This window comes from Lissotriton helveticus, chromosome 8 (genome assembly GCF_964261635.1).
Source record: "Lissotriton helveticus chromosome 8, aLisHel1.1, whole genome shotgun sequence".
NCBI classification, from domain to species: Eukaryota; Metazoa; Chordata; class Amphibia; order Caudata; family Salamandridae; genus Lissotriton; species Lissotriton helveticus.
Genome location: NC_136069.1, coordinates 191,878,742 through 191,904,126, shown reverse-complemented (window position 1 = coordinate 191,904,126; position 25,385 = coordinate 191,878,742). Strand labels below are relative to the sequence as shown.

The window sequence follows — 25,385 nt, the reverse complement described above, 5'->3', positions numbered from 1 at the left end:
AAACGTGCTAATTCACAATCATCAGGTGAGACCTCACCACCAGATAAAGAATCTAAGCTCCTTGACGCCTCTGGTAAACTAACCGCGTCACAGGCAGCTAACATTTAGCGCATTGCTAATCGCCAAGCATTGTTGGCGAGATATGATCGGGCACATTATGATGAGCTGGAGTCCATAATGCAGCATCTACCAGACAAATATAAAAATAGGGCCAATGAACTCATACAAGAAGGTAAAAATATTACTAATACTTCCATTTGTTGTGCCCTTGATGCTGCAGATACTGCCTCAAGGGCAATCAATACCAGTACCCTTTTGCGGAGACATGCCTGGCTACGTATTTCAGGTTTTAAACCCGAGGTACAAAATTCCATCCTCAATCAGCCATTTGATGAGACACATTTATTTGGCCCTAATGTTGATGTGTCTTTAGAAAAGATGAAAAAAGACACCGACACAGCAAAATCTATGGGAGCCTTGCAGCTGCAAGCTCCCAGACGTTCTTTTCGTCGCTCATAATACAGAGGCAACACAAGAGGCTACTCCTCCGAAAGCCCCCCCACTTCCTACAAAACCCCTAGTCAATCCACATACACTAAGGGCTGCCAGAGAGGGGGTTACAGGGGTAACAACAACAAAGGCAGATGCAAAACCAATAACTCCTGCTCTGCCACCACCCCTACCCAATGACTTCCCTCCCCTTACCCCCAACATTCCACCCCTGTGGGGGGAAGACTGCAGCAATTCCTTCCTGCCTGGATCAACATCACATCAGACAGGTGGGTGCGACAAATTATTCTGTCAGGTTACTGTCTAGAACTAACATCTACCCCCCCAAACATACCACCCAAACAGCGTCCAATGTCACAAGAACATCTGTCACTGTAAAAGCAAGAAGTAATTTCTCTGCTAGAAAAAAGTGCAATAGAACCAATTCCTCTGCACCAACAAAACAAGCACATTTACTCCCTATATTTTCTTATTCCAATAAAGGACGCCTCTTTAAGGCCTATTCTGGACCTCAGGCCGCTAAACATATACATACAGTAAGACCATTTTCACATGGTCACACTCCAACAAGTCCTTCCTCTCCTGTTACAAAATGACCTCCTTGCTACTCTAGATCTCAAGGACGCATACTTCCACATTCCCATTCACAAGGCTTACAGGAAGTATCTCAGATTTTTAATAGACGGGCCACACTATCAATTCAAAGTACTCCCATTCGGAAGCACAATAGCACCAAGAGTATTCACCAAGTGCCTAGCAGTAGTGGCAGCACATTTTTGAAGACAGCACATACATGTCTTCCCGTAACTCGACAACTGGCTCATAAAAGCCAGCTCATACAACCAGTGTGTGGAACACACTCACGCCACAATCCAACTGCTCCACAACTTGGGGTTCACAATAAACCACACCAAGTCTCGTCTTTGGTGTTCATGAAAACTTTGAAATCAGGTTCACCCACTGATCCTTGTCCTCATTGGCGGATGTGATTAATCCCTGTGTGAACTCTATCCTGAACACCGCTCTACGTGAAGGGATGATGCCACAATTGTGGAAACATGCTAAAATCCTCCCGCTACTCAAGAAACCGTTGTTCTTTTTGAAAGTCTTAGAAAAATTTGTAAACCAGGTCTTAACAAATTATGTGGAGACCGAGGCGCTGTTACACTCTCGCCAGTCGGGCTTTAGAGCCAATTTTAGCACGGAAACGGCTCTACTAGAAGTGGCAGAAACCATTAAAGCTACATTGGATAGAGGAGGCAGGGCCGTTCTGATGTTGCTGGACCTCTCCGCATCCTTCGACACCGTGCCTCATTCAAGATTACTGCAAAGACTTAGCAACAGCGGTTTAGGAAGCACGGTGTTGAGTTGGTTTACGTCCTTTCTCGCCAATCGCTCTCAAACCATCTGGCCCCTCCTTTCTCGGCGGAGATTCCTCCTCTGAATGTGGGGATGCCTCAAGCCTCTATCTTGAGCCCCACATTGTTTAACTTGTACATGGCCCCTTTGGCCACTCTCGCTGAGAAATCGGGTGCCAAGATAGTGTCGTATGCTGATGACACTCAGCTGCTGTTCACCTACGAGAAAGGAGTTGTTTGATGGCAACTTGATTAACATCTGCCTATCTAAAGTCTTCTCTTGGCAGAGTTATAACCATCTTAAATGCAACTCAGAGAAGTCGGAGATAATCTTCTTTGGACATCAGCCACCCGACTCTTGGTTTGAATGGTGGCCCCAGGATATGTCCCATCACCTCCCCCCTCGCCCCCTCCCCCCCTGTGTCAGCTGTTTCTTTGGTGAAGAATTTTGGAATTAAGCTGGACTCAACTCTCTCTATAAAGGCTCAAATACACTCGGTAGCCGGGGTATGCTTTGGGCTGTTGAGAATGTTGAGAAACTTTCTCCCTTTGCTCTCCATCCCTTACAGGAAGACAGTGGTTCAGGCCTTAATAATATCTTTTAAAGCCTTTCACAAGATTGGAGCACCCTATCTTAGGGACAGATTCAGCCTTATTTCCCTATGCGCAACCTGAGATCCTCATCACAACTCTTGATTGTCACTCCGAGGGTGCGACTGTCTCGGACAGGTGGGAGATCTTTTCATGTGGTTGCTTCACGGCTGTGGAACAGCCTTCCTCTCTCCATTAGACATAGCTCAGACCTCCTGTTTTTTTTGGGAAAAGTCTTAAAACGTGGGTTTTCCAGCAATAAGCCGTTCGACCGTGGTCTGTTTGCTCTATGTTAGGTGACGTTTGATTTGCTCTCAGCGCCGGGACACTTCAGGGAGTAGCCGTGCGCTTTATGAATATTGGCTAACATCTGCAACCATCCAAAGTACAACAGTACCTCGGTGCTACAATAAACACCTCACTAGCTTATCCCACTCCAGTAAGGATAGCCAGCATGCAAACCCTTCTCACAAAGTTTCAGCCACAAAACTCCCTTCCAGCACGAGTGGTCATGCAACTCATAAGGATGATGGCCTCTTGTATTTTCATAGTGCCCCATGCAAGACTTCAAATGCGTCCTCTACAAGAGTGCCTAGTATGCAAATGGAACCAGGCTCGTGGTCAATTAACAGACCTAGTGTTGGTATACGGTCGGACTTATTGCTCTCTGCAGTGGTGGAACACCAAAAACCTTTCCAAATGGCAACCGTTCCTAGATCCAGTTCACCAAATAGTCTTGACAGCGGACTCATCGCTCTCCGGCTGGGGAGCCCACTTGCCGCAACACACCATGCATGGCAGGTGGACACGACAACAAAAGTTACTCCATATAAATCACGTGGAGTTACTAGTTTTATTCCTAGCACTGAAAGCTTTTCAAAATCAAGTGTCAAACAAAGCTGTGTTAGTCCACACGGACAACATGACAGCCATGTACTACATTCAGAAACAGGGCGGAACACACTCCCTGCAACTTTCGCGACTAGCTCAGGACATATGGCGCTGGGCTATACCTCAAAACATATTCCTTCTAGCCCAACATGTTCCAGGAGTACAAAACACCATAGCAGATCTGTTAAGTTGTCTACACAACAAACCCACGAACTTGCATATGAAGTTCCCCTCATATGCAAGTTCTTCAACCATGCTTTCATATATGGGGACAACCTCAGATAGACCTCTTTGTCACTCACGAAAACGCCAAATGCCCAAGCTTCGCCGCCAGATATCCACACCCACTGTCCAAAGGCTATGCGATATGGATGAACTGGTCAAACAGATTTGCGTACGCTTTTCCACCTCTACCACTCATGCCAAAAGTAGTACGCAAATTACTGCAGCATTCTCTAACCCTCTTCCTAGTTGCTCCAACGTGGGCCAGACAGCAGTGGTACACAACACTGCTACAACTGTCTGTGGTACCGCACCAAAAATTATACCTGTCTCCACACCTTTTAACACAGAACCATGGTGAGATATGGCACCCTGACACAGCTCAGCTCAACCTAGCGATTTGGCTCCTGAGGTCTTAGAATTTAGATATCTGAACCTTCCTCCAGACTGCATGAATGTCATAAAAGAAGCTAACCACCCTACCACTAGAGCATGCTATGCAGCCAAGTGGAAACGATTTGTAATATATTGTCACAACAATAATATTAACCCCTTAGACGTGTCTATTCAACACATCATAGGATACTTACTCCACCTCCAAAGATGCAACTTAGCCTACACGTCTAATAGACTGCATCTTGCTGCAATAGCAGCATATCTGCAAAACACACAGCATCTATCTCTAGTCAGAGTGCCTGCTATTAAAGCCTTTATGGAAGGTCTTAAAAGAAAAATTCCTCCCAGAGTGCCACCTTCACCTGTGTGGAATTTAAACATTGTTCTCACACGCCTAATGGGACCTCCCTTCGAACCATTACATAAATGTGAACTACAATTTTTAACATGGAAGGTTGCGTTCCTAGTAGCTATTACTTCTCTGGGAAGAGTTAGTGAACTACAAGCACTAACAATTCAAGAACCTTTTTTGCAAATGCATCATACGAAGGTTGTTCAACGTACTAATCCAAAATTCCTGCCCTAAGTCATTTCTCCCTTCCACCTCAATCAATCTGTGGAACTGCCCGTTTTCTTCTCGCAGCCACAGACCGTAGCAGAAAGAGCTCTTCATACCCTAGATGTCAAAAGAGCATTGCTACACTACATCGAGAGAACACAACCCTTTCGTAAGACAACTTTTTGTGTCTTTCTCACCACCGCACAAGGGTAATCCAATTTCAAAATCTGGGATAGCTACATGGATTGTCCAATGCAAACAGATTTGTTACCACAAAGCTTAACGTACGTTATCTGTTCCTCCTAAAGCTCGTTCTACAAGAAAAATAGGGGCTTCAATGGCATTTTTAGGGAACATTCCCCTAGATGACATCTGCAGAGCAGCTACATGGTCTACACCGCACACATTCACAAAACACTATTGTGTAGATGTGCAAACCAAACAACAAGCTAATGTGGGCCAGGCTGTTCTCAAAACATTATTTCAAACTACTGCAACAGATAGGGGTGGTCGCCGCTGAGAGTAGGTACTGCTATACAATCTATGCACAGTGTGTAATCTGCAGCTCATATGCCAAGAACAGATGCACACTGGTAAGTAGCATTTTCCTTTGCATTTCACAAGTCTGCCAACTGGCACTATGACAAATGACCAGGGCCACAGGAATTATGCAGCAAGGGAGGGCCAAATAGTTTGAGTAAAATGTGTGTCAAATAAAGGCAGATTATGCGGCACAATGCAGCACATTTTGAGATCGGGTTATTTAATTTTTTTGTGTTATACTGCACATGGTAACAAAGTCTAGGAAACTATTTCAATGTATTAATACCCATTTAACACCCAAATGCACCAATAAGCATTGCTGATTTATTCATCAGTTGGCTCATTCATTAAGCCTCCAAGATTTCTCCACTCACGCCAGACTGCCTTGACATTACCCGGTCTCCCTCCCCCACCACAAAGCAAAGGATGTTAAGCAAGCTCATAAGCTGCTCATTCTTTGCTTGCCACATAAACTTAATGAGAAATGAAAAAAATATATAAATGTATGTGCACGATGCAAGTTTGAAAAGATTCAATGAGTAATGAGAAAACGTATAGTACAAACACCATAAGAGTGCTTGCACTTTAGAAATTGAGAATATTATACTGCATGCCTAACTCATCCAACAGCTGAATTTCTACAAGTCTTAAATCATGTTGAAATAAATAACTCGGAACTTGGTGTTTTCAACCAGCTTTGCACAAATATAAGAAAAATGCTACTAAAACCATCTCGCCCTCTCCATGACCAAGCACGTCAACGCCATCTCCGCGTCCTGCTTCAACACCCTCCGAATGCTTCGCAGATTCTTCAAATGGATCCCCCTGACACGAGAAAGACCGTCACCCATGCCCTCATCACCAGCAGACTGGACTGCGGGAACGCCCTCTACGCAGGAACAACAACCATGCTCCTGAGGCAACTGCAACGCATCCAGAACGCCGCGGCACGACTGATCCTAGACGTCCCATGACACAGCCACATCACACCCCATCTGAGAGACCTGCACTGGCTCCCCGTCAACAAGAGGAACACCTTCAAACTCCTCATCCACGCACACAAGGCCCTCCACAACGCCGGACCAATATACCTCAACGACCGACTCCGCTTCTACACCCCCACCCGCAGCCTCCGCTCTGCCAACCTCGCCCCTCGCCACAGTCCCACGCATCCGGAAAACCACCGGCGGCGGCAACATCCTTCTCCTTCCTCGCCGCCAAGACCTGGAACACTCTCCCTACAGACCTACGACAGACTCAGGACCTGCCGGCCTTCAGAAGACTTCTCAAGACCTGGCTCTTCGACCAGTAGCCGCTCCCCCTCCCAGCGCCTTGAGACCCTCACGGGTAAGTAGCGCGCTTTACAAATGTTTCTGTATCTGTATAATAAGCCTAGGTGGTTTAACCATGAATGCACCATGTCCAACCGCCTACTACGTAGGGACCCCTTTGAGGCGACATCACTACGTAAGCAATATAAAGAGGTCACTCCTAGGCGAAGGAGGGAAGTATTAGCGCCAACAATGGGACTCATTGTTATTGGCGGCTAACAAAAAGAACAGTAAACTCTTTGTCTGGTCTGCGGTATCTGATATGTGACGAACGAACCAACCAACTAGCTGTCATATACCTAGTGAGATATGGGAGGCACACTTTATTTTTTTTTTTTTTTTTTTATTTTTTTTATTTTAGCGATTTGTATAGCGCCTGGTGACCCAAGGGCATCCCCGCGCTGTAAGGAGATTGTTTATCCTGTAAGGAGAGGGAGGGAGGAGGAACAGTTATTTCGGGAATAGGTGCGTTTTCAGTTTTTTGCGAAAGGTCAGGTAGATGGCTTCCAGTCTGAGGGTGCGTGGGAGGGAATTCCATCTCACGGCCGCTTGCACTGAGAATCGTTGGCCTCCGGTGCGGGTCCTTTTGAATTTGGGGACGTTGGCTAGGTGCTCACTGTCTGAACGGAGGGATATGGATGCTTTGTAGGGGGTGACCAGGCTGCTGAGGATAGTAGGGCCAGATCCGTTGATAAGTTTGTGTGTTGTACACATGGCTTTGAATTCCACCCTTTGGCGAACAGGGAGCCAGTGCAAGGCCTTGAGGGCTGGTTTTGCTGACACTCTCGAAGGAAGGTTCGTGAGCAGACGGGCCGCAGCGTTCTGTGTCCGCTGTAGTCTAGTCAGGGTGGCCTCTGGGGCGCCCAGGTAGACCATATTGCTGTAGTCAAGACGGGACAAAACTAGCCCCTGGATGAGAAGTTTCCTAGAGGGAGGAGGAAGTAATGGGAGGATCTTACGGGTGGTGCGCATGAGCCCAAAACAGGTGCCAGCAGTTTTGGCCGCTTGCGTCTTCATGGTGAGTTCCGGTTCGAGCCATACTCCAAGGGTTTTGATTTCACGCTTCGGGGAGGGGATTTCTCCGAATACGTCGGGCCAGACTGTTGGGGGGATGGTTGCCCATTGTTTTCCCAGGAGCATCACTTCGGTCTTAGACCCGTTTAATTTTAGTGATGAATCACTCATCCAGCTGTGTATTTGGGTAAGGCAGTTCGCCAGTTTCTCTGGGTGGTCGGCTAGTTGGGATAGAGAGACGACCAGTTGAGTGTCGTCAGCGTAGCTTACCATTTTTATGTTAAATGGTGTCACCACGTCTTCCAGGGGAGCCATATATGCGTTAAACAGCGTCGGGCTCAGGGAAGATCCCTGCGGGACCCCGCTTGTGAGGGGGAGGGTGGCTGAGTGGTAGATGCCGTCCCATACCTGGAACGTGCGTCCGGTGAGGAAGGATTCTGTCCAACTAAGTGCCGTCCCGGTGATCCCTGCTGCCTCGAGCCGATGGAGGAGGACACGGTGGTTGACTGTGTCGAAGGCTGCGCTGAGATCCAGGAGGATCACTGCCACTGACCCTCCTGAATCCAGTATGCGCCTTGCCTCCTCGATGACGGCGAGGAGGGCAGTATCTGTGCCATGGCCCGGGCGAAAACCAGTTTGGGATTCCCGTAAGATGTTGTTTGTTTCAAAGAACTGGGACAATTGTCTGTTGACCAGTTTCTCAGCTAGCTTGCTGATTGCCGGTAGGAGAGAAATTGGTCGATAGTTTCCCATGTCTGCTGGATCGAGCTGAGGTTTTTTAAGGAGTGCTTTAACCACCGCGCTCTTCCAGCTGGCAGGAACAGATCCCTGGGTAAGTGAGCTATTAATGAGCTCCGTGACCGTGGGAACGATGACAGGGGCAACGGTTTTGAGGAATCTGATGGGAGCCGCATCAAGTGGTGAACCACTTCTCATTTTGGTCATGGTTCGCTCGACTTCCAGACATGTTACTGGCCTGAATGTCTCAAGTTGAGGACGAGGATGACTTTCGGTTTGACTGGGGGGTGTCGAATTGTCCAAGTGGCTGGTGGGCCCGGGAGGGGGGAGGGAAACTAGTATACGGGCGATTTTATCGTTGAAGTACGTGGCTAGGTCATTACTTCGGTCCACCGATGGAACACTGGAGGACGGTGAATGGGGTACTTTGAGCAGCTCCTTTACGATTATGAAGGATTCCCTGGCTGAATTAGAAGATTCTGTAATCCGCGTGTCATAGTGGGAGGCTTTGGCGTGCCTGATGGCATCTTTGTAGAGTCTGACTGTATTGTGGTATGCATCCTTGCTGGAGTGCTGCCAGTCTTTCCTCCAAAGCCGTTCGGCTCTTTTGCAGTTTTTACGGAGGAGTCGGAGGTCAGTGGTATACCACGGGGCGGACCCAGGTTTTCCGTTTTTATCCTCCCTAGTTCTTAGTGGGAGTACGGAGTCCAGGGAGGTGGTGATCCACTCTCTGAAATTGCTGTCAGCGACAGCCGGATCGTCTGCGCGTGCCGGGCTGGTGTTTTTAAGAATGCTGGCCCACTCTTCGGTAGGAAGTCTGGACCAGGTCCTGTCCCTGATGTAGGTGGGCGGTTTTTGAGGTTTCCTGAAGAAACCTGGCAGTAGGAAGGAAATTAGGAAATGGTCTGTCCAGGGTAAGGGGGAGGAATCCTTCACTTGCATCGATGGAGTGTTAGTGAACACTGGGTCCAGCAGGTGACCCTTGGTATGAGTGGGTCCGGAATTAAGGAGGTGGATGTCAAGAGCTGCCAGATCAGCGATCAGGTCCGCTGCTGTCTGGTCGGTAGGGTCTTCGAGATGGATGTTAAGATCTCCTATTATCAGGAAATTCGATATGGAGTGGGCCAGGGTTGTAACAGTGTCCAGGAGAGCGCTCGCGAAAGGGCCTGGATGCCCGGGAGGGCGGTAGACAAGGACTCCTGTCAGAGTGTTGGTCGAGTCTAGTTTGATTGTAAATTGCAGGCTTTCAGAGTCAGGGATCTGTGCATCCTCAGATTTGCAAAGAAGGTGGTCCCGGTGGATGATGGCGACACCGCCACCTCGGCCTAGGGGGCGTGGTAGGGACTGAATGAGAAAGCCTGGAGGGGTTGCTAGCACCATGTCTGCCTCAGAATGTGGGGCGAGCCATGTTTCCGTGAGGAAGAGGATATCAATCTTTTGGTCTTCAATGAGGTGGTTGATCTGCGTCGCATGTTTGGGGAGCGAACGGCAGTTAAGTGAGGCCAGTATCAGGGCAGCAGGCTTGTGAGGTTTTATAAGTAATTTGCGTTGTACTGGCTTGCAGAGGGTGCAGCGGGTGAAGGGTCCATTTAGGTCGTGAGTGTATTTACAAGAGGGGGTGGGGGGTCTGAGACTTAGTAACTCCCGATGTGAGTATCTTACCTTATGGGCAGCTGTATCCGGCAGGGGCAGTGGCCCTAGGCCCGGTCGTGCGCAGACGGGCGCAGACGGGCTTGCCTTAGGCGCGCCTTCGGCACGCAAACGGCGCTCCCGCTGCGCTCGTCCGCTGCGCTGGTATGGCCGGCACATTTGTAGTCTCTGGGGGTGGGCGTGGCCTCGCAGTGGGCGTGGCTACCGCCTTGGGCGTTTCCTGATTCAGCGCTGGGGTCGCTGTGTCAGGGGTGGTCGGGGGGATCTGTGAGGGCGCGTTCAGGGCAGCGCTTCCAGGCAGGTGAGTTCTAAGGTCTTTGAAATTCTAACAGAAGTGAAGATGGTGCAGTTTTTAAAAACAGATGAAGATACAGTCCTCCGGCTTCAACCTCAGATCTAACACAGGTGAAAATGGTGCAGTTTTTAAAAACAGATGAAAATAAAGTCTTCCGGCTTCCGCCTCAATTCTAGCACAAGTGAAAATGGTGCAGTTTTTAAAAACAGATGTAAATACAGTCCTCCGGCTTCCGCCTCAATTCTAACACAAGTGAGAATGGTGCAGTTTTAAAAAAACAGATGAAAATACAGTCCTCCGGCTTCCGCCTCAATTCTAGCACAAGTGAAAATGGTGCATTTTTTAAAAAACAGATGTAAATATAGTCTTCCGGCTTCTGCCTCAGAGGATAAGAACAGAAAGATAAAGGTTAAGAGTCAGAGTGAGGGGAAATGCCTTAAAGGGTGTTTAAATAAATCTGTCAAGAGGTGGGTGGTATTCAAAGTGGCATAGAAGATGGGTAGGTAGTGAATATATATAAGAAAGATATAAGAAAGATATAGAAGGAAATAGAGGATAGGAAGTAGGAAGATGGAAAATGATTATTACAGAGGAGAATATTATTCAGTGTTCCAGTCAATCTGTCCAAGCCTAGCTCCATGCTGTTGTAGAATTTGTAGGCCAGAGAAGCCAACCATGAGCATCAGACTTTACAAAAACATATGCTGCTGTAACAGCTGAGACTGAACCCCCATGGCCCTTGATTGCACAGGCATTTCAGTAACCCTGAGTAAGGTAGAATATGCCATAAGCCAGGCCATTAGTGGCAAAGTTCCTGGCACGGATGGTGTGCCCATTGATCTTATAAAATTCTGGGCCCCTTTATTAGCGAATATTGTGTCCGTTCTCCTTTACCATGCTCATAGACACCTTCCATCATAGTGCCTATTTCTAACCAGCATTTGCAATGCAATTGGTCTCACATTTACGCGAGTTTAAGCTATTGGCTTTGTAAATGACAAGGCCTTTTATTTATGTTTTAAAAACTAAAACAAAAAAAAGGCATTGTTATGTGCAATGTCAATAGCTGAAACTCCTGTAAATGCGAGCCCTATTGCATTGCAAATGCTTGTTGATAATTTGCACCTTGTTATTGTTTTTAATTTCCAGCTCGAAGATGGGTGTCTGCCATATTGAAATAGTAATTTAAATAAAAGCTAAACTAGCCACAGGGTCATGACAGATGTTAACTTTGGCATGGCGACCCATGCATGCCTTTGTTACTTACTGGAGTAGACCACGCACTTATCTGGCCAAGAGGCTTTTTGAACTGCCTTCAGTCTAATTATAAGTTATTTTGTAAAATAGCAGTTTCCTTAATCGATCTGATCTATTGACAACTCTCTTTAACAGTCTTTCTTCTTCTGGTGCTCTGTCAATTAAGTGCTTGCTGCTGACGATGGTGTGTCCAGCAGTGCACAGTTTTAAATTCCGTAGGGATCGAATTTACCCATGATCCTCATGGCAGCATTACATTCCCATTAAATTACTTGCATTGCTATGAAACTGAAAAATCGGTAATGAGCTAAAGAAGACCAGTTCTTTTTATTGTTATTGGTTGTAGTATTAACTACGGATCTACCAACACTAGTGCGTTGATACCGATATTAATAACTTCAAGCATGTTTGTTCTCAAATATCATCCAGTAAGCACTGGGTCAGCTCCACTTCACTTAGTATAAATAGCCCTCTGATTCTCTTTGGATGCCAGAACTGTTCCCTGCATTCGGAGACCCATGCTCAGCTTTCTGATAGCATGGAGTTCTTTCCTTACTTGTCTTCCGAGGTTTAAGTCTGGCAAGGAAACAGCACTGTTTCCAGTGCAAACGATGATCTTCTTAGGAGCTGCTCTATTCAGCATGTTTTCTCCCGCTCCTATTCTCACTATTACACGATTTTAGCTGTATTTTTACCCGCCTCTCTGGTAGGCAGACTAAAAGCCCCTGCAGGTTCCATCTGTTCTTTCTTCTTTCAGGATTTACTTAGTGTTTTAAGTTAATTCCATTAATAGGTTCTGCCCAGCTGGGAATGTTAGCTGACCTCAGACAATAGAGCAAATTCTTATTTTCTTCCTTTTGGATTACACTATTTTATGAGCAGTTTTGCAAACTGTAAAATTCTGCCTGTAAGAAAATCTTATTTGAGCATCATTCTCTCAACCTTTTAAAATGGCAGCTTAGCTCCTAGTATGGTGGATGTGATTTTCAGTTTTACAGTCCCTTTGTTGTAACTCATGACTGAATCGTACCGATTTGTTTATGAATGCTTCCAGGCTTTTAGTGAGTGGTTTCCTCTGAACGGACAGTTTATTCTCATCATAAGATCATGTCTGATAACGACCCTCCAATCTCATATTAGAGTAGTAGTTCACGATGTAGCTAAACTTGTCTGCCATATCCTGAGAAACCCCATCTTTCACTGATTAGTGTTACTTCAGGAAAAGGTGTTCACACACCAACAATGTCTGCAAAGTAAATGAAGAGTAAAAGAGTTCCTTAGTACCATATACTTTCTTAGTGTGGTACCTGTAATGGCTACGGTGTTAGAAAACCATGTAGGATGCTAAATATAAGATTTATGAAACCTTACTTAGAGGGTACCCCTTAAGTAGGTGGAAAGCTAATCAGAAAAGTAACACAGCATGCTCCTAATTGTGTAGATGGCCTGCTCCATTGGAATCAGCTCAGATATCTGATCTTTCTTGGAACGACAGATGTTAAAGCATTGTCGTAGAGCAGTGTCAGAGTTGCCTGCACCCCATCCTACTTAATTGTAATAGAATTAATAGAATCAAAAGGGGCCACCAGAGTACTACATTGTCTAACATATTAAGAATTTAGGTGGTCTATGGAAATATTTGACTTCCACCTACTTCTGTCTTGGGCAGTGTAATAAATATCCCAATTACTGAAGACCAGAAATATTCCTTAATATTGAAGAAAACCTGCAGAGCAGTCGATATGCAGATTACAAAGATTGCTTCAAGGAATGAGCCAGCTAGACACTGGTGAAGAAAACTATACATGACAAGCGAAAGCAAAATCTGTGGATGCTGAAACTCTCAATAGTGCAACAACGGAGAAAAGCCGTGGGCTCTATTATAGAGCTCTCTCTGAAGCTACAAGGAATGGTTCTTTGGCTCCGGCAGCCCTGCATATCACATAAATCCTTATGCATCCTAGACAAAATCTAAATGCCTAAATATTTAGCAAGGCATATGAGTCCTCTACCACACCTCTTTTCTTCAATAATGGGTTTTATTTTAGTGCCCAGATAATCCTTCATGAATAAAGAACATGTGTATCCACAATATTCTGTTTAACAGCACTCTGACAACACAGGTTTCTCAGTATTTAGAGAGGTGCTTTGGGAACCACAAGAAGAGGAGCAACTTAATTTGTGTGATGAGTATAATAAACTGTATCCAAAAAGGGAGAGTTGCCTTCTATCGGTGCTTAGATTAGATTAAAATACTTAGAAAGCTCATGGCTGGCTCAACAAGGAAGCGTCCCAGCGCTGAGGCAAGACAGAAAAGGGGGGACAAAAGAGGGATTAGAGTTGAGAGAATAGCCAGGTCTTCACAAGTCATCTGAAGATCTGGTGATCAGAAGTGCTGCGGATGTGTAGGGGAAGGGAGTTCCATAAGGTTGGGGCGAGTCGCCTAAAAGAGCGACCGCCAGATCTGGCCCTTCGAATGCATGGTATGCACGTAAGAATGAAGTTTGCCGACCTCAGCGCACGCGCAGGGGAATAAAGGGTGCACATGTCGCTCAGAATATCTGGGCCGATGCCGGTCAAAATCTTGTGCGTGGTATAGAGAGCCTTGAAATGTATTCGTGTACAATGGACAGCCAGTGCAGACGGAGAAGAAGATTGGAGACATGGCTGTACTTAGGGAGGGGGAAAATGGCGCGTGCTGCAGCGTTCTGGACCCGCTGTAGTCTGTTCAGCACGGACTTATTAGAACCAAGGAGAAGTACATTACAATAATCCAAACGTGCCAGTATAAAGGCTTGGATGATCAGTGTCCGCGTTTGGGCGTAAAAACAGATCGAGTATTGGTGTAAGGCCGCAGAGCAGCCCAAAGCATTTTCCTGCCACTGATTTAGCGTGCATCTCGTAGGTGAGGTCTTTGTCAAGCATAAAGCCTAAATTTTTTACTGCAGGTTTGGGGGACGGGGGACTTCAAGGGCAGGGGCCACCATTCATTATTCCAGAGATGGGAGTCTTTGCCAATCAGAAGAATCTCAGATATCGCAGAGTTCAATTGCAAGAAATTATCTGTCATCCACTCTGCAATGGCCAGTATGTTTTCTTTAAATTTCGCTCTGTCATGGCTGGGATTGTTAGACAGGTAGACCACCAGTTGGGTGTCATCCGCGTACGACACCAAAGAGATTGCCCTAGTTTTCACCATCTGTGCCGATGGATGGATGGATGGAGATATATATATACCGTGCCCTGAGGGACCCCACAGCGCAGTGGATGGACACAGGAGGCGAAAGGAGGGGCTATCACTTGAAAGGACCGACGGCCAAGAAGGAGGCGAACCATGACGAGCATTGATCACTAATCCCAATCTTTTCCAGACTGTGGAGCAAGATTTTGTGGGAGACCGTGTCAAACGCCGCACTCAGATCCAGCAGGACCAAAGCTGAGGTCCTGCCGGCATCCGCGGCAGATCTTAGTTGCTCTACCACTGTCAGCAGTGCAGTACTGTACCGTGGTCGGAAACCATTTTGGGAGCTATCAAGTATATGATTAGCTTCTAAGAAATAAGTTAACATCGAATTCACAGAGGCTTCCAGGATTTAGATGAGAATGGAAGCAGTGATATTGGACGGTAAATAGAGCTGTACAAAGAACCCAGCAGAGTGCCAAACGCTAGTCATTTAAAGATTTTTACAACAGCAGTTGGAGGCCACAGAAATTCAGAGAAGCTTATAACCTTCGAATTGGGATACTTAATCTTGCAGACACAATCCTCCATACCAGAGTTTCCAGGCAAACCAAGTTATTTTTGACCATCTCAAGAAATTAGGAAAGATTAATCAGCCTTCTAGATAGTATGCTGGACCAAACAAATTCAACAAAGGACCAGCACAATTAGCACCTCTGCTTATATATGCAGGCATAGAGAAGTATAACTCATCTGTAATATTAAGATAGACAAAGCATGATGTGAAAGGTTTATCTGGCAAATCTGTGGCACAGTGAGCTAAGAAGTTGCAGAGCACTGGAATGCATTGGTATTATGTGATTGCTTGTGGAATGGCACGGAGAGAACCCTTCTGATTTTATCACCTTTATACGAGAATGTGAGAGATTTCATTTATTTATTTGTATTTTGGATTTTTATATAGCGAACCAAAGGTATCGGAGCGCTTTACATGAGCACCAGTTGCCTTGCAGACGGACACATTAATTTTGTTAGGCATGTGGAGATTAAGTAATTTGCCCAGAATCATAAGATGTTGAGCATCCCTGCCTAGACTCTAACCCGATTCCCCAGTAACGAGGACGCCCACTCTAGCCGTCAGGCCACATCCTCTCCCATGTAGGCTAACGTATCAGCAGTTACGAAGTAGGGTCTTTAGATGAAGAACACAGACTTAATGTGACCACAGTGTATAATTGTGACTAGCAATAGAAGACCAAAGAGAAAGCTGGATGCAACATAACGTTTTTTTAGTAATGTTGTCAAAAGCTGACCGACTTTCTCCATGTGAGTCATAGACAGTGAAGGATAAGAAGAGCACATTCTATTAGAGTACAGCACAAGAGAGCCTAAGAGAATCTCAGAGGAAACCCACACTGTCGTAGGTACTAGGGGTCATTGATATATAAGTGTTTAGAGCAGAAATGTACGTCACTGTCCCTTCTCTATTACTGATGGACCCAGCTTGGTTTGAGGTTTTAAAGCTGCTAATGCCTCTAAAAGCAAGTGAATTTGAAAAACCTTGTGACAAGCATGTGGATTCAAAGTCTTACAAGGTCATTGCAGAGTCTTGCAATAATGAGCGTGCATGTCTGAAGTCCAACACCTAGAGTGAAGGACACTTTCTGAGCTACTTAGTAGGGAAATGTGTACACAACACTATTTTGTAAATTTTCCTGCTTTCCCTTCGTTTTCGTAAAAATTACGAGTGAAATTTAACGTGTATAAAACTAGTTAGTCAATTATGACAGTGGCTGGGGACAAGTGGGCTACTGGTTGCCTACCTCACCAAAACCACTCGTTTCAGAGGGTTTTAGTTAGTAGATTGTGACTATAACATTGTCAACTTGTGAAGAAGTGGGACGGCACACAAGTAGCTTAGGAAGAGGACGTTTTAATGTGGTACTGCCGTACACAATATCTTTGAAAAGCCATCCACCAACTGACCCATAAACGCATTTCAAAGCCATTTACCATTCCAATACATCCCTCATTCTTTGAACACATAAAGTCATGCATTCTGCATATTAACTAACCCACTATCAAGATATCACACATCTGTTTTTTTTTAATTCAGTTAGATTTGAATCTCCTCAGATTGTCACAGCGATTGTTCATGCTTTTTCTATGGATGATCAAATGTCAAGTTTTGGAATGAGACTCTCATCTTCCTCCAAAGTAAGCTGACAGCAATGTTAAGCAACATTATGTTTGGGTATTAATAGGTCTGACATTGGATGGTGTTAACATCAAAGCTGTTCTTCTTTCTGGGATAATTTGCCCTTGGGTGCTTTGATCTAGGTGGTGACTGCAAGTGACTAGTTTCAGAGTTTTAAAGTTTTTAGTTCTAACAAAAATGTCCCTTAAACCCTTTATTACTTGCATGTGTTTGCACTTCTTTGCCATCATCTTCTCTAGTGTTAATGCTGAGCTTGTACAAATATTGGAAAGGGCACTTCCCTTGATCTGTTTTTAGTCCCTATAATGTACTGTACATATGCCATATGGACATGCAGGATACACATAATGACTTGTGTATGCATACGCAAATAGGACATTAAGGGCATTGCTTTTTTTTGTCTTTTTAATTCCTCATAGGTACTAGTTCCATCAACCTGGTCACCCAGGGAAAACTGCACACACTTGCTAAAGCAACTGTACTACTTAGTCCTTTGCCCAACCCCTAAATTGAAGAAATACGAGGTAAAGTAATCTCTAGCTTATCAGACAGTTTCTCCAGTACTTAAAGCAGACACCAAAGTAAGACTTTGGGGAACCCTCTGTTTTTTTTTCCATAACAGTCAGTACTTTTAAATGCCAACAATTTGTGAAAGAAGGGAGGTTATTTTTTCAACCAATATTTGGCAATCACTTGCTTGGCAGCAAGTAAAACATAAAAGATTAACTTGCGTACATCTAGCATAGTACCTGCTGCCTCCTGCTCAAGCAGGTCAAGGTGACCAGCTGTGGGCTTACCCCAACAGGGGCTTGGAGGCAGCCATTGATAACTTCTGATGTTAGATGCCAAAAGTGTACCAGATCTACAAAAAGGAAGACAAAATCAAAACATCCTACAGCATCCCAGTAGACAGAATATAGCTGCTCTCCTCAATCCTAGCAGCTTCAGAATTGTATCTGCCTTTCCAGTAAGGTTGATGGAGAGTGTAGAAATATTTCTTGATCAGATTTGTTCAATGTCATCGCTTGGAGCTTAGAATTTCATTGCTCATTAATTCACTAAGATCAGTGCACCATCTTGTCAGTAAGGCAGAGTTTGAAATGTGATCCACCTGTGACCGGATCCTATACCAAAAGGAAACTCCTCATGCAGCTTGTCTTCTGCTTCAAACCAACACACTAAGTCATGCTGCTACTTGTCAGTGGCGGCTTCTCTTCTAAGGTGGAGGAGCGTCTCCCCACTGCTTTTTAGCAGTGTGAAAAAAGGAAAAATAAAATTATAATAACCGGTTATTTTATTTTTTCCTGATGCTGCAGCTTTGCGGGGCAGGGCAGTTCTGCTCTCAGAGCAGGGAGAGGAGTGGTGGGCACTCTGTAAGTATGCATGAATGTTTGTCCGGCTGTCTTGGGCCGACTATCCAGTCAAGAGCACTTTGCTTGTTCTCCACCCAGGCTGCATTACAGTCTTGGTGGAGAACATGCCCAGGAACCCATTCCCTGTCTGAGCGCTGAACCGCAGTGCTCAGACCAATCACAATGCTGCATTGCAGCATTGTGATTGGCTTAGGGGAGCCTGGCTGCTTCCTGGGGGCTCTGTTCCTATTTCTGTGCCGAGAGAGACGCGGAGAGATGGGGGTAGAGGTACTTTCTTTTTTTCCTCTACTCCCTCTCCCCCCGCCCTCCCACCCCGATCTGTACTAGTCACCACTGCTACTCTTAAAGTCCTTACCACTTCATTTTATTGAACTAGTCCTTTAACTACAGATGCTTTAGAGGGTATAATTTACTCCAGGGCAAAGAAGACAGTTTGTCAAATAGTTTCATCTCACAGCTCTTCGACATCTCGTTGGCCCAGGTGAATCCTTCGTCATTTAGTGGCCCATAGAGTTGGTCACTTGTTACATCCTCCAGAGTCTGGCTTAGCCAGATAAGAGATCATGAGAAAATGGGGTCTTTGTCTCCTTTCTTGACCTGAAACCATGCTGAAAAGACCGCATATGAGTCTTAAACATAACCGTTTTTTAGTTCAATGGATCAACTAACTTTAGTGCAAATGCTTAGGAGTATGGGAATCTTATAGCTGGTTAGACCAGCACCACCAGGTTGTTCTTGGTGGCTCCACATTTTAGAATGCCAAGTAAAACAATTTTATGAGACCTCACCATTTATAAGCTCCTTGCTTGATTCTTCCAAGAGGACCTATGTGACTTCTTCCCCCAGATGAAGGAACTTTCATCATGTGGGGCTTGGGGCGTTGCTGAAGACACAGTCAATCAGAAATATACACTTTGGATGAATTTGTAGATCACTGCTTATAACTTCACATATGACATCACTGATGGAATCTCAATTGACATCACTCATGACATCTTCTAGTGATTGAGTGTTTTCTTAAAGTTGGTTGACTGGATACATGCTGAGAGAAGCTACACCCTGCAGGTGGATGCTACTCGTGGCTTGCTGTTCGCTGAAGGAGAGATGCAACGGGGAGAAGAGTTTTGGACTGGCCAGAGCATGCCGGAACAGGCCTGAGGACTGCGGCTTGAGGTATCCACGGTAAGTTCTAGGTGCTTGTGGGGATCCACTGTGACGTCCTCACGCCGAGGAGGATCAGTAGTGGGCTAGAGCAGCTGCTGGAGTAAAGCTGGAGGCAAGGTCAGGCCAGTGGATTTGCAGTGGTGAAGTTGGCACTTGGGAGGGGTTTCTTTGCCTTACCTCCCCTCCCCTCCGCACACGTGAACCTGCAATTGAGGTGAGCCGAACGGAGTCGAGCTGAGTAGTGCTCAAGTTGAGTAGCAGTAATTCCTCGTGCCCCTCCGGAGGGTGCAACATGGAGGTGACGTGGGGTTCATATGTGACAACCAGTGGGAACCAGTGATAGCCAGTGGCAGCTGACCTTAAAGTGGAGGGGGCACATTAGGTGATTACAGTGCTGGTAGCCCTGGTTGCAGAGGCGGCCATTCTAGAGAATTGGTGCAGCTTGTACTCTGGTTCCACCTGAATTCCCCCGCCTGTTTTCTCCTGTGTGTTTCATCAAGACCCGCAGGATTGATAGGACTGACAACCTTATACCATTATTTACAGGAATTGCTTGGAACTAATGCCCTCACCAGGGCCCTGAGGAAAATCTGGAGGAAAACTATTTTTTTAACCTGATAATTCACCTCCTATTTTGTGAAAATAAGTAGGTCCACTGTGGCGGACCGTGTGCTGAGCTCCAGAGGAAAAAGGAAAAGGAAGTGGAAGCATAAATGGAAGTAGAAGCGAAGTTGGCTGTTTCAACCATCGGAGAGTGGAAAAGAAGTGCAGCTTAAGAGTGCACAGGAGCTGGGCGAAAAACCTCACTGCAAAGGAAACTGTCCCCGGCATTGTAGAAGTTGCTTCCTGTTAGACCTGGCTTTTTCAGATGGTTTAGCTCCAGACTTTTTCTTTCTGGCCTCCTGTTTTTGACCCTGTTTTCGTTCGTTTTAGGATTGTGGGCACTTTACCACTGCTATCCATATAAATTGTGTTTATAGATTCGTGTTTCCACGATTGGCTTATTTGAATACTACTAAGTCCCTAGTACAGTGCAATGTGTGTGCCCATGGCCTGTAAATCCAATGCTGCTAGTGGGCTGATTGTGTCACCCACACAAGCATCTTTTCAAAGGGTTCTCGGACCTGCCACTGCAGTGGCTGCATACAGTTTTTACTGCCATGTCGACCTGGCAAGTGCACCCACTCGCCAGGCCCTAACCTTTCATTACATGTGAGTCACCCCTAAGGTAGGCCCAAGATAGCCCTATGGGCAGGGTGTAGTGTATGTGAAAGGTAGGACATGTATTGGTATGTGTGACATGTCCAGATAGGTAAATACAGTGGATTTCATTTTTCACTATTGAATGGCGATCTGTCCCATAGGATAGAATGAGAGCTACTGTGTAGCATCTTAAAATTATAACTTCCCACTGGGACAAGATGGGAAGTGGAGTTGAGTATACCTGAACTCAGGATTTAAAAATGCATCTTTTAGTGAAGATGCTTTTTATATTGTGTTTGAAAATACTACTTTTAGAAAGTGGGTATTGCCTTGCTTAGCCATCCTATGGGCTTCTGTTGGTTTGTGGATTGTCTGTCTGGCTTTGGAGGGACAGGGATGTGCATTCACTGTAGACAGCCACTGGGGGGATTGAGATGTGTCCTGCCTTTCCTGAATGAGTCAGGGCTGGGCTGAATAGACCTGAGCTGCATTTAGAATAGTGAGAGGAGTTTCACTAGCACCTGAAAAGGCCTGGTCTTCATTTATTAGAGTGGTGGAAGGAGATTTCCCTTGGACCTGGAGAACTGGGTTCGAGTCTCGGTAACAACGCCAAAACCTCCTGTGATTCTGGGCAAATCACTTAATCTCCCCGTGCCTAAAAAAAAAAAATGATGAATGTGTGTCCTCATGTAACGTAACATGTAACGTAACTGGTGCTATGTAAAGCGCTCTGATACCCGATTCGGTTTGGGTCTAGTTCACGCTATATAAAAAAAAACTCTGCAATGCTGTCTCCACATTCTACCCGGAAGCTGGGCCAGAGAGGACAGAACTGGTTTGCACTGAGGTAAGAGACTTTTGCCACAAGAGAACAAAGGAAAATGTGGTATAAATATTTGGGCCAAGACCCCAGAACTTTAGGATTACTGCTGGACGAAGAAACCTGCCAGGGAGAAGGGCCAGGAGTAGTTCCCCTTTGCTCTGTGCTTTGCTGGGTTGGCCTGCAGTTGCTGCTTCTGTCTTGGGCAGGGAAAGGACTGGACTGTTCTTTGTGCATTCAAAGTATCTTCAAGGGCTTGATGTAGAGCTTGCCTCCTGTTGGAAGACTCGGGGAAATCAATGACTTCAACATCTTCTGGGTACTGGCTTCTGGAACTGGATGTTTCAGCTGCCACAGAGGAAAAAGGTAACCCAATGCAGTCAACAACGCTGCTGCCGGCTCCGTGACCTGAAAGCACTGTAGAGGGCACCGCAGAGGGCACCACCGCACTTCGCACCACAACCCTGGTCAACCCAACGACGAAACCGAGCCGCTTCTTGCACCGTGACCTGTGGGCACAGCACTTCCCACCGCCTCGCTTCATGATGCCGCCTTAGTATCCCCTCCTTCGCCACTATACTGTCACCGACGCAGCTGTCTGCACATTGATCTGTGGACACCGCTCATGGAGAAAACGGAGCACCGAAATCACTTTGCTGTTCCTTTTATACGAGTAGTTTCCAGATATGATTTTGGTTGCTCAGTGTATGCCGTAATTGTAAACATTAAATTATTTAACCACTGGGATGGCTCGATGATTTTACAATATGTGAGATGTGTGCCGGTAGCGCCTCTGTCAGTTCAAATTTGACTTTTTCATTTTTTGCTTGTCGTGTGGAAAATTCCTTAGTAATCCATGTATCACAACTTCAGGTGAGTAAAAAAGACATCAGTCCTCCATTTTCTAAATTTAACACACCGAGCCACACCTCTGGAATTTGTGTCGTTAAACACATTGTAGTAGTCTTTGGCTAAAAATTATGGAGACACTTTTTACTTCCTGTTGGGAGGTACAAAGGCACCTTAGCTATACTGGAGATGTCACACCAATGTATTTGTTTGCATGTTTATTATTGATGTGTGTTTACAGTATTTCATTCTGGATTTTGTGTAATCTGTTTCTTCAAATAAATGAGTGAATTCATAGCAAGAGGGTTACTTTTGGTACCAAGCTTAAATGGATGAATTAATTTCTCACCGTAATTATATTAAAAATAACTTTATTTTTCAGATAATGCTTATGATCCAGATGTGAATGCCAAACAAATATGGATTGATAAGACGGTCATAAGGCACAATATGTGCATGACCTTCACTGATAACGGAAGTGGCATGAATCAAGATAAATTGCACAAAATGCTTAGGTGAGTACCATGCACTGAATTCAGACTATCTCTCCATCTGCTTTTTGTGTGGGCTACATGTATAACTGGACCCCATATCAACTATAGGCTTCTTATAAGCATGCAAATGGTGTGAGTAATATGATAATGTTTAGTACACTTATGCATATTAGTCACTTGTACAGTCCACAAGAACGTTATTTTTTATTTTCTGTATTGGCAAAAGATAATATACATATTGATCCACTGGATACATCATGACCGCAGACCATCTAATACATATTACTCTTGATAGCGCAATGCAGAGCATCCGTTTCAACAGTTAACATTTGAACCCTTATCATTACGAGTAGTTTGGTAAATCACATCAGAGCCATAATCCCGACAACGGCGGCGATCTGGTATACACATCTTGTTGTCAAATCAACTGTGGTTCGACTTCAGGCCCAAGTGTCACACCAACCCTTCAGTAGCCCGAGGCCTGCTACTCACTACCCATCCACAGGGCTAATTCTGCCTCAGTTCAACTTGCATCTATCAATTACAGTACCTCTGTTCATTCTCCATCTGCCTCTCCTGTCTCCTTACCCACGAGATATATTTGAAATGGGTCCCAGTAATTCGTAGGATTGTTTTGAGGGGGAATTAATTCACTATATGCATTTGACGGCGTGTTGCTGAATAGCATGTCTGCATGCCACTCTGTTACAGTGGGAACCGGGTCTCTAGCCCAACGCATTGCCAACCCGCGCCTGGCCAACTGTGGTGCAATGGCCACCAGTTTTCTATCTGTTTTGTACACCCGCTTGTCATAGCCCAGAACGGCTAGAATCAGATCCCTCTGTATAAAATCAGCCGCACACTTACGACATCTTGGCCATTCCGCTGAGTCTAGCAACCTATATTTGAAGAGCCACCCTGATGTGTAATATACTTGGTTGACACATATAAAGTGTATTAGTCTATGTCGTCCATTCAGCTATGCTGTCACAGATCACAGAGCAACAGTATCTCCAGCTCTCGTCATCTGTGGTCTTATCTAGATCCCTCTGCCACTCCAAACGTGCCTTTGTCATACCTAGTCTACGGGCCTCTTGCACTACAGTGTAACATTTTATTACTAATTTAGTAGGAGTTTCTGACTGTATCAAGGAAGACAGCGCTGGCAGGTCTGGAGGCTCTTGCAAGTCATCCCCTAAGGGATCTTGTAATATATGCTGGACTTAGGCTAGACTTTGAAGTACTGAAAGTACTGTAAAGTCGTCCCCTAAGAGATCTTGTAATATATGCTGGACTTCTGCTGGACTTAGAAGTACTGAAAGCGGGCGAGGGGTGTCTGTGTCTCCACTGTATCTTGGAAACCATCCCATCACTCCCCCCTGCCCATTACCCCCCATTGGAATAGGTCTTGCATTGTGCTTATCTCCAAACTTTACAGGGTCTTCACCACCCCTTTCTCCTGACTCAGCGGGAACCAGGTGCACCTGTCTACCAAGATGTGCTGGGAATCTAGCAGGGAGCCAGGTTGGTGCTCTAGCAAATGCCTCCAGGCTTGCAACATGGTATTCAGAGAATCTAATATGCCATAGCACTGTGTTGGGTTATGGGAAAGCATCCTGGGAATATATAGATGTAGCAAGTTGCATTGGCCATGAGGCCAATGATCTGCTAAGGTGCTCTGCGCTACTCTGTAATATAACTCTAAGTCCGGAGCATTTGGACCCCCCTTCCGTATCCCGCCCAGGCCAACAGGAGCAACGGGGATCGCAATGTGGCAAACAGCAATTGTGGCAGGAGCATTGGGATATTTTGAAACAAAAATGAAAATCTGGGGATCACCGTCATCATGATCGCTATTCATCCCAATAACGGCAGTGGGAGATTGATCCATCGCTCAACATAGTATTCTAGTTTGTGTATCACTTTGCCGTAATTGTCCCTAAGGACTTGCGTGGGATTTGTGTGTATCTGTATCCCCCAAGTATCGGATGGAATCGGTTGTCCAATGCAGGGGATTGGTGTCATAGAGTGGCAGCCCTCACTTATATGCTGCAGGGCACCAAACAATGTGCTGAGATATGGCCTGGCACAAATCCAGTTTGCTCCGTGCACACCCCAGGTATTTATTTTAATAAAGATAAAGGCCTGTTTGAGGTGCAGTTATCAGGACTTTTGCCAGGTTTTAAGAGTAACTATCAAGGCCTCACGTCGCGCATTGAAGGGGGTCATCACACCGGTCTTTACCATTTCTTTATAAAGTGTGACCAGATGCGGAATAAGGAGGTTATGGTAGGCCTTATAGAAGGCCACCGTAAGGCCATCTGTGCCCGGTGGCTTGCCGACTTGCATGCTGGTAAGTGCAGCGTTCATCTCCGCAGGGCGCAGAGGAGCCATCCGGTGCTCTCTATGCTCTACTGTAAGCCACGTCATAGTTATGTGCTCTAGGTAATCATTAGTGGCTGCTTCATCTCGTATAATGCACGTGTGATATAATTTGGCATGATTCTAAACCTGTCTGCAAAGAGGTCTGTCCCATACAGTAGTCACCCTTATTCCTCCTGAGTGCCTATGATTACCTCGGTCTCCCTTCTGGGGCACATCAGTGTTGCCAAAGTGGCACCCTGGCGCTCCCTCTCACCATATGTCCGTGCAACAGCATATTTGCCCATATGCTTGACCTCGCTGTTGGCGGATTAATGGTATTCCTCCAATTTAGTATTGATTTCCC

General features: G+C 45.6%; 1 protein-coding gene across 2 annotated transcripts in view; it reads left to right on the top strand.

The window, feature by feature from the left end:
• The window catches only part of MORC3 (MORC family CW-type zinc finger 3), a 644,813-nt gene that overhangs the window by 82,555 nt on the left and 536,873 nt on the right, over positions 1-25,385 (top strand). For both annotated transcript variants that reach the window (XM_078656878.1, XM_078656879.1), the window contains exon 3: positions 22,546-22,678. In XM_078656878.1, the coding sequence (XP_078513004.1) occupies positions 22,546-22,678 (133 nt within the window). The remainder of the gene's footprint in view (positions 1-22,545; positions 22,679-25,385) is intronic.